The sequence below is a fragment of the Apis mellifera genome, linkage group LG12 (assembly GCF_003254395.2).
Source record: "Apis mellifera strain DH4 linkage group LG12, Amel_HAv3.1, whole genome shotgun sequence".
Classification (NCBI taxonomy): Eukaryota; Metazoa; Arthropoda; class Insecta; order Hymenoptera; family Apidae; genus Apis; species Apis mellifera.
In genome coordinates this window covers 8209931-8219758 of record NC_037649.1, presented here as the reverse complement: position 1 = coordinate 8219758, position 9828 = coordinate 8209931, and the positions used below count along the sequence as shown (strand labels likewise).

Here is a 9828-nt window from a genome sequence, read left to right as displayed (position 1 = left end):
AGCTTTTTCAAATTATCTTTCATAGCTAGCTATTAAAACTTCACATACAAATTTCATGAGGTTTTTAAAATAAGAAACGATAATTATCTTGTTAAATTTAGTGATAAAGTAAGTTAAGTGGATTGTCGCGATAATTATTGAAAGACACGAGTAAAATCGAGGAGAATTACTTGTTAAAAGAAAAAAAGAAAAAAAAAAAAAAAAGACAATGGTGGTATGTTACCGGAATGGACACCATGTTAGTTGTTTATAACCCTTGTTACGATAAATAAAGGACGTTGCCTAATCATTCTCGCTCGAGGTCGGAGTACACGTAGTAAAACTTCGTTGTATTCTTCTGAAAAAAACGGCGACAAACCTTGCGTTATTTTTAATGTTGTACGTGAACAGCTCTGTACGAATAAAGGTTTAGAAGTAATGATATTCATAGTATTCATTGATCCCGATTTTTCAGAGAAAAAAAGATCGATAATCTTTAATATTATTTGATATTGGATAAAAATTCAAAACGAGCAATTAATAGAATAACGAGAACTAAGTGGAAATAATAATTGTTGAAAAAAATATGTAAATATATACTTACATACATATTAAAAATTATTTATAAATGAAATAATTACAGAAATTAAAGAATTAAATATGATAAATGAAATTATAGTTTTGAAAGAGAAATGAAAGTTTCATTTTACGTTCTATGTTTCGTTTATTCACGTATTGAGAACAAGTATAGACAAAGAGAAAAGGATAGAGATAAATTAAAAATTATGAAATCAGCACCATCTTTAGTGTGCCGCAAATGAAACATATAAAATAAGGATAGAAAATAATAAAAGAAAGATAGAGATAAAATAAGAACTGATCAGTAACGCCATCTCTCGAAAATTAAAAACATCTCTTTAGAAAAAGATTTTAAATGTACTCAAGAGATGGCGTTGATTTTTAATTCTTATTCTGTTTTATCCTTTGATACTTTGATATTTAAAAGATGGCACTAATAGTCAATTCTTTATCTCTATCCTTCTTTTACTATTTTCTGTCCTTCTTTTATATGTTTCATTTGCGACACTCTGAAGATGGCGCTGATTTCACAATTTTTATCCTATCTCTGTCCTTTTTGCACTATTTGTTTTTCTTTGTTCTTAAATATATAATAGAAGAGGTTCTTTAGATGTAATGATTACAAAAAGAATAATTCTTTTATAAAAAAATCTTTATTTCTAATAATTCTATGGAAATATCACATGAATACATATTTGTTCATTCGATTATTCTTCGATTGTTTTTATCGACTTACATCAGCTCATTCTTCAAATTCACTCACTCGTATCATACAATCATCTCGAATAAAAATTATAAATGGTCATTCGCGTTATTTCTATGGTTGTATAATAAATATGAGTAAGGTAATGCGTTCGACTAAAAGATACTTCAGCGTGGAATTATTCGTTCAGAAGAAAATAAATGTTAACTATCCGTCATCTCTTTTGCAATTTCCTTTATTCGTTGATTGAACAGTTCACGAATTTCTGTGATAGGTTTCACCAAATAGATTGGCACATCATCGTCTCGTCTCTGTAACAGATTATGATTATAATCAATCATCGTAATTTTAATTTTTTATTAAAAAAATTTATGAAATGTTTTCCTCTTAACAAGCAATATTTGATTTCAATTTTCGTATAAAAATTCATTATCATTTACCTGAAATAGGACTTCTCCTTCGAAATCCACGAATTTTTGTTTTCTAGCTCTCAGCAAAAGTCCTACACATTTATTACTAATGTGAGTATAAATGTTGAATAAATCTCCAAATGTGATCGCAATAATTTCTGGTTGGTCCCGACATGGTGTGCCTTCTTGATGAATGATCTCGCAAAGTTCGAGCACTTCTTTTAAAATATGTGCCGCGGCTTTTTTACCGCGAATATCTGTTAAAGAGCCAGCCACTGGTCTAAAATTAAATATTTATTTTAAAAAACGTATTATAAAAAATACTATTCTTGTTAATTATATTTATTTTGAAAACTCACCTGCCATATTCATCCTTCGAAAATTTTTGTTTTTCGATGTTTAAACCGGAAGTGAATGGATTTTTATTCTGTTTGTCTTTGTGTTTGTTTGCATATTGATCGAACATTGCAACTTTGTCACTGAGTTTTTCCTGAAAAAAAAAAATCATTGAATCATAGAAATTCTAATTAATTTTAATATCTATTGCAAATAATAAAAAAAAATTGTATTTAAAAAGAATACAAAATTTATTTTAATCATACTTCGATCATTTATATTAGAATTAAGTATTATAATTTGATATTATTCTAAAATATTCAGAATATATTTAAAATTAATATAATTCTTTTTCAATAAAAGAAAATAAAATACAAAATACCTATTTAAAGTTTATAAATAATAAAGTAAGAAGTTATGGAATATTCGATTATAATGTAGTCAAACAAAAACAGATATCAAATTATTGAAATCAACAGTGGAGTTTCTAATCTTTGAATAATAAGCTAAGAAAACATTCGTTTCATATAAGCGTGAAAGTAACTTGAAAATATAATATTTCATTGATATCAGGATAATATTAGAATCAGTAATAAAATCTTCAGCACTTCTTTCTTTTTTAACGTAGAAAGTCGGAAAAATTAAAATAATATTCTAGAAATTTAAATAACTTTCACTATATAAAAACACATGTTCAATAAATGGATTAAATCGCGTCTTTCTTGTATAATGTTTTTTAAAAATACATAAGTATGAAAGTGATTTTAATTTTAAATTAACTACTTATACTTTATGAAATAAATTAAGAAAGTGATGAAATCGTTTTTATTAATAGCATTTTAATTATTATCTATATACGTATATTTATATATATTGATAATTCTATTGTTAATCAAGTTAGGTTAGTTTTACTTCTTGCAAATCTAAATATAATAAAATGCATTTGAAATAAAATTATTATAATAAATACATTACAAGCAAATATTTTATCAAATTTCCTTTAAAATATTTTTTTCAATTAACAAATTAAAAATAATTTTTATTTCAAAATATAAAAATCAATAAAAATTAATATATTTCTATATCAATTTTGACGTAGTTTTACATATACTGCTTTATATAAATACATCACTTACATCCATTTAAAAACAATATAAAAATATAAGAAGAGCCAGACAAATTGTTATAATTTTAACCAGAAATTTTTAAATTTTTATTAGTTTCACTGGTTAGTGGTTACTGCACTAAACATTTAGGACAAGTGTTAGAAAGACGGCAGAGCCACAGTGTGTCTAATCAACGAAGTTGGATAGTAGCCAATTTGAACCATTTAAAGAGCGATTCTGGCCATAAAAGACACCTGGATGGCTTTTTGACAAATTCATTATTCATCGTATTCAAATAAATTTCTCAAATACGGAAAAGTGATCATTTAACCAAAATTATGAATGATGATTGGTGAATATAATGAGTAAGTATATTCTCTTATATATTTATAATAAAAATTTGTGTTTGATAATCTGTATTAATATAGGTGTAAAAAATTGATTGAAATTTATAATGTATGTAAAAATTTGAATGTAAAATAATAGATATGAAAATTGTATAAAATATTGAAATAAAAATTTCAATGATCAAATTGAAAAAAAATATTTAAATGATCAAAAATAACATAAATATCGATCCAGTAGAAAAATATTTGTTTGAAATTCAAGTTCACAATCAAGGCTAAATAAAATGGTCAGGTTATGTCATGAGTAAGTTTTATTAGTTAAGTTTTAAGAAACAATATAGAAATTCAACATTATCTACTACATATAATATAATCATATTTAAAATTATACTCACTAGCATTACGGAAGACATCGTTTCTGGATACTTTAATACAATCTGATAAAAACTATGCAGAAAAACGAAGAAGCGAAATAGAAAATTAAATGGAAAAGGATTCTAATACTGTTTGGTACTGTTTCAAACGAATACTATTATAAAAGAAATCGCGTTTGAGATCGGTTTCTATGGAAATATTCTTGCGACGTCTCTTGTACCTCGTATGTGAATGCAGCGTCGCGACGCCGGGCGTCTTTTTATAAGATACCAGCTACGTCAAAAGAAGCTCCCACCAAGAAATTCCACCAAGAAATATTTGCCGCGTTTCCGAGCCAATTCCGTGAGAATTCGCGCCGCGTCACTCGACTGGCCAGAACCGGAAATGATAATTCTTCGTGATCGGGGCAGCCGTTGTATCCACCCCTTCGTCTTGATTGACCAATTCGTTTTTCGTATGAGTAATCCATTCCACTTTTTGATAGATTAATTAGAAATTTCATAGAAATTTTTTGGATAATTAATAACAATAAAATTACAATTATTTATAAGACATTTTGAAGATAGATATATAGAAATATGAAATATATAGATATATGAAATGAACATAATATAAACATACATTTAATATATTATGCATTATTGGAATATAGTCAGAATAGGAATCGACGATATTTTAAACGTTTTTGATAGAATAAATTGCACTTAGAATATTAGTGTGCATTTAGTATGTAGCATAGCATGTCCTGATATTTCATTTTCAAGTTCCTGTCGCGTATTTATATTACTTTATTAATAGCGAATAGTAAATGAGGATACAGATGATCGGAAATACGGTTTGATTTTAAGATCTTTCGTTCCTGGAATTTCAAACTTCAAGGAAACATGGGTTGTACGTTTATAAAAGAAAATATACTTGAATGTAGGATTCGTCTAGATCAATGAGTACGAATATTTTGCATTCCATGCTAATTTTAAATACTATTTTCCAATGAAATTCCAATCGTTGCACATGGCCGTTGTTTTGACTGTACTTTGAGTAGATATACAATTGCTTCAGAACACAGATGTGAATGAATGACCTATTCGCTTTGGTATTTTATTCTTAAATATTTTGTTAATCGCATAGTAATTGTATTGAAGATAGTTCTTCGAAACTTTATAAATCTTTATTCAATCTTTATTCGCATAGTTTAATATTCGGATATAATCTTTCTTATAATCATAGTCATTAATATATAATCATAATTCTCTTTATTCGTTCAACATATAACCTGACACGTGTCGCACGTATGAATCATTAACGGATTTCAAATTTCCCTTTGGCACCTAAGTAAGGCGTTTCAGAAGCATCTTTCATCTTATTTAAGACAATAATCGTTGATAAAATTTCTAGCAAGTTCGAAAGTCACGAATCGCGCATAGCCTGTGATTTATGGCCATTCTTAACTCGTTCTGGTGTCCGATTAAGCTCATATATCGTCATCTCATCAAGTGACGTTTCTGGTAAGAAGTTAATTTGGGAAACGGGTGATTTTCCTCATTAAGATGAATGGTATACTCATTCCGGTGTTATTTTGGCAATGTTTTCGCGTTGGATATTCCCTAAATTGTCATACGAACATTATGTAGATCAATTTTCTAGATTCCGTTCCAAAATGATAATTAGAATTTGATTTTCGTTTAACGAGAAAAGTTTAGAAAAATTTTGGTATATTAAAGGATAGATTTCGAACAACTTTTGTGATAACTTAATCTATCTTGTTAACTAAAACATTCTGGATAATAATTGACATATTAATTAACACTTTGAAAATTCCACTTGCAATTTATAAATTTTATAACCAATAGCCACGTCTTGAAATATCAAATATTCTACATCTAATTAAACAATTTTCCTTCCTCTTCTGTTCACTGACCCACGCAACAGATCACACTTGCCATTCATTCAACATGAATCATGAATCATTTCGATTCTAAACAACCGATCTACGAACGCTGGGTGTATTCCCGGCGCTATTGAAAAACCGAGAATTCTGACGCATCGTAGGTAAATTTAGTGCAACGGCCTCGAAAGAACGCTACAAGCCGTACGATTCGTATCGAGTTATAGTTCGTTGTTATTAACGTTGTCGCTGACGTAGCCATTCATTGATCGCGGCTGACGACGCAGAAACGGATCTAATTCGGATTTTCCGGTGGATGCTCCTTTTACGGTTCCATGGGTAGCCTATCAGCCTGAGACTTTGGAGCTCGCCCGAGACGTCACGCTAAAAGAAGAATGAGAAAAGACCAGAAGTATATGTGAGTACTTGCTTCGATTCGTTCATCTCATGAAAGACTTTTATAAAGATTTTTTAATTATTTTTTACGAAATATTTTTAATCTTTGATTTTTTAATCTATTTTTTCGATCTGGATAGTTTAATTGATTCTGTTTTTTATCGATTATTAATCTCAACAGGATTGTAACCTCTAATATTCTAACCTTTCTTTTTAATTTAAATTAATTTTAATATTATTTTTCGATGATCAGTGCCATCTAGATGACATCTAGATGACCAATGTGTAAGTCTAATATTAAATAATCTATAAATAAAATTCCTTCAATTAGCACTAGATAACGCGTGATTCACAAATATTTACACGTGAATCTATTAGGTAATTTTTAGTCTTGAATAAAAAAGTTGTAATGTTAAAATTTATTATCAAAATATTTTTATTATTAAAAATATTTGTTGTTATCAAAAAGTATTTGGACTAAATATTTTGAAGAAACTTGTAATTCGAATCTATCGATTGTATCTTAGATTGTAAAAAATAAATCGAAATAAGTTGGTATACATATCTAAACTTTGTTATTTCTTTTTGTATGTCTTGTTAGTTCCTGCACATAATAATAATTCTAATAATTATATTTATAGATATACATTCAATATATTCATTTTGCTTTTAAATTAATTCATAATTAAAAATTTTATCAATCTACATACTAATAAGATTACTTTTTTTTCGAAACGATAATGTTTTTCTCCTTTCTCTCCATTTTTCGTCATGAAAAAAGAAACAAAGAATAATGGATAAAGGATGAGAAAACAGGATGAATGCTAAAGTTACTCTAACGTAACGCGCAAAATCACGTGGTAAGCATGTGCAAGATATAAATAAATAATTCCAGAGTATTTCATACGAATCGAACATTTTTTTAAGATGAAATCTTTTTTAAAGGTAAGAAAAAAATTTTTTCTTATTAATTATTAATATCATAACGTTTTCTTATAATATTATTTTTCTTTAAAATTACAGGAAATATTTACTACGATTGGCCATCGAAATGATAATAAATATATCCTCTGCAGAAGGAATTTTTAATTCATCTAACTGCGCAGCAAATTCAACGGATATCTGGCAGCCAACATCGAATCAAGTAATTAGGCGAATCCGAGTCAAGTTGATTACGTAATCATAGCAGATTCGAGTCAAAATTTCATAAGATGACAATCCAAACGATGAAATAAGCGAATTCCTTTGTGAAAAAAGGTATCACTCGTTATAAATAAGTTTTCAGAAGTTTAGGATGTCTCACAGAAAAAGCTCGGTCATCTATTTCGCAGAATGATATATAACTTCCTAGCATTTTACAAATTGTTCCTTGGTTAACCGTAATTATTTCTAGATAGAAGGAATGTTAATTTTCTTGAAATGATTGTCAAATTCCCCCCCCCCCCCCCCCCCCCCCCCCCCCCCCCCCCCCCCCCCCCCCCCCCCCCCCCCCCCCCCTATAGAATTTCAAAAATTCTTGGAAATGACGTCAAATTCCTGGAATTTTCCAAATTCCTGAAAGAACGAAATTTATAAAAAAAATTTCCGACTTTATATTAGGAGAACATAAGTTGGTAGGAGGTTGTTCGAAGAATTTTTGAAGGAACCAAATTTTTGTCCGAAAATTCGATTTTGTATTAGGAGAACATGATACGAAAGGAGGTCGACCTCCTAAAAATTTCTAATTTTTGCTATATCTTTTAAACTAATGGTTTTTCGATATAAGTGTGTTAATACTTTTTTATAGGAAATTTTACGCTCCATCGATTGGTGCTTTAAAAAATACAGGTTATCGGTAAAAAAAATAAAGTTTTGCTCGAAAAGTTGTTTATCCGTCAACCTAGTAAAAAAATGAGAACGTCAGGATATAGCCCTTTCGAAACCATTCAACTTTTATTTGAAACATTTTTTAATATTCCGAATAATAAGCGAGATAATTACAAAAAGTATTTCCGTCGGAATTCTCGCGATCGAAGAAAATTTTTGTCCGAAAATTCGATTTTGTATTAGGGAAACATGATACGACAGGAGGTCGACCTCCTAAAAATTTTATTTTTTTTGCTGTATCTTCTAAACTAATGGTTTTTCGATATAAGTGTGTTAATACTTTTTTATAGGAAATTTTACGCTCCATCGATTGGTGCGTTAAAAAATATACGTTATCGGTAAAAAAAATAAAGTTTTGCTCGAAAAGTTTTTTATCCGTCAACCTAGTAAAAAAATGAGAACGTCAGGATATAGCCCTTTCGAAACCATTCAACTTTTATTTGAAACATTTTTTAATATTCCGAATAATAAGCGAGATAATTAACAAAAAGTATTTCCGTCGGAATTCTCGCGATCGAAGAAAAATTTTTGTCCGAAAATTCGATTTTGTATTAGGAGAACATGATACGACAGGAGGTCGACCTCCTAAAAATTTTTAATTTTTGCTGTATCTTCTAAACTAATGGTTTTTCGATATAAGTGTGTTAATACTTTTTTATAGGAAATTTTACGCTCCATCGATTGGTGCTTTAAAAAATACAGGTTATCGGTAAAAAAAATAAAGTTTTGCTCGAAAAGTTGTTTATCCGTCAACCTAGTAAAAAAATGAGAACGTCAGGATATAGCCCTTTCGAAACCATTCAACTTTTATTTGAAACATTTTTTAATATTCCGAATAATAAGCGAGATAATTAACAAAAAGTATTTCCGTCGAAATTCCCGCGATCGAAGAAAAATTTTTGTCCGAAAATTCGATTTTGTTATAGAGAACATGATACGACAGGAGGTCGACCTCCTAAAAATTTTTAATTTTTGCTGTATCTTCTAAACTAATGGTTTTTCGATATAAGTGTGTTAATACTTTTTTATAGGAAATTTTATGCTCCATCGATTGGTGCTTTAAAAAATATACGTTATCGGTAAAAAAAATAAAGTTTTGCTCGAAAAGTTGTTTATCCGTCAACCTAGTAAAAAAATGAGAACGTCAGGATATAGCCCTTTCGAAACCATTCAACTTTTATTTGAAACATTTTTTAATATTCCGAATAATAAGCGAGATAATTAACAAAAAGTATTTCCGTCGGAATTCCCGCGATCGAAGAAAAATTTTTGTCCGAAAATTCGATTTTGTATTAGGAGAACATGATACGACAGGAGGTCGACTCCTAAAAATTTTTAATTTTTGCTGTATCTTCTAAACTAATGGTTTTTCGATATATGTGTGTTAATACTTTTTTATAGGAAATTTTACGCTCCATCGATGGTGCTTTAAAAAATACAGGTTATCGGTAAAAAAAATAAAGTTTTGCTCGAAAAGTTGTTTATCCGTCAACCTAGTAAAAAAATGAGAACGTCAGGATATAGCCCTTTCGAAACCATTCAACTTTTATTTGAAACATTTTTTAATATTCCGATAATAAGCGAGATAATTAACAAAAAGTATTTCCGTCGGAATTCTCGCGATCGAAGAAAAATTTTTGTCCGAAAATTCGATTTTGTATTAGGAGAACATGATACGACAGGAGGTCGACCTCCTAAAAATTTTTAATTTTTGCTGTATCTTCTAAACTAATGGTTTTTCGATATAAGTGTGTTAATACTTTTTTATCTTCGAGCAAAACCTTTATTTTTTACCGATAACGTATATTTTTTAACGCACCAATCGATTTGGAGCATAAAATTTCCT

The 9828-nt window shown here is 28.9% G+C and overlaps 1 protein-coding gene across 2 annotated transcripts; it reads right to left on the bottom strand.

Moving 5' to 3' along the window:
• Nucleotides 1–1192: 1192 nt before the first annotated feature.
• Nucleotides 1193–4075, bottom strand: LOC410370 (actin-binding Rho-activating protein). Of its 2 annotated transcripts, none has more exons than XM_393850.7 (4): nt 3856–4075; nt 2031–2161; nt 1702–1951; nt 1193–1572 (listed from the first exon to the last, which is right to left on the bottom strand). In XM_393850.7, the coding sequence occupies exons 1-4, from the start codon at nt 3871–3873 to the stop codon at nt 1465–1467; spliced, it is 507 nt and encodes a 168-aa protein (XP_393850.2). In that variant the 5' UTR covers nt 3874–4075; the 3' UTR covers nt 1193–1464. The 2 variants fall into 2 exon arrangements, with proteins under 2 accessions (XP_393850.2, XP_003250603.1); XM_003250555.4 differs by lacking the exon at nt 3856–4075 and adding an exon at nt 3144–3292.
• Nucleotides 4076–9828: the final 5753 nt, after the last annotated feature.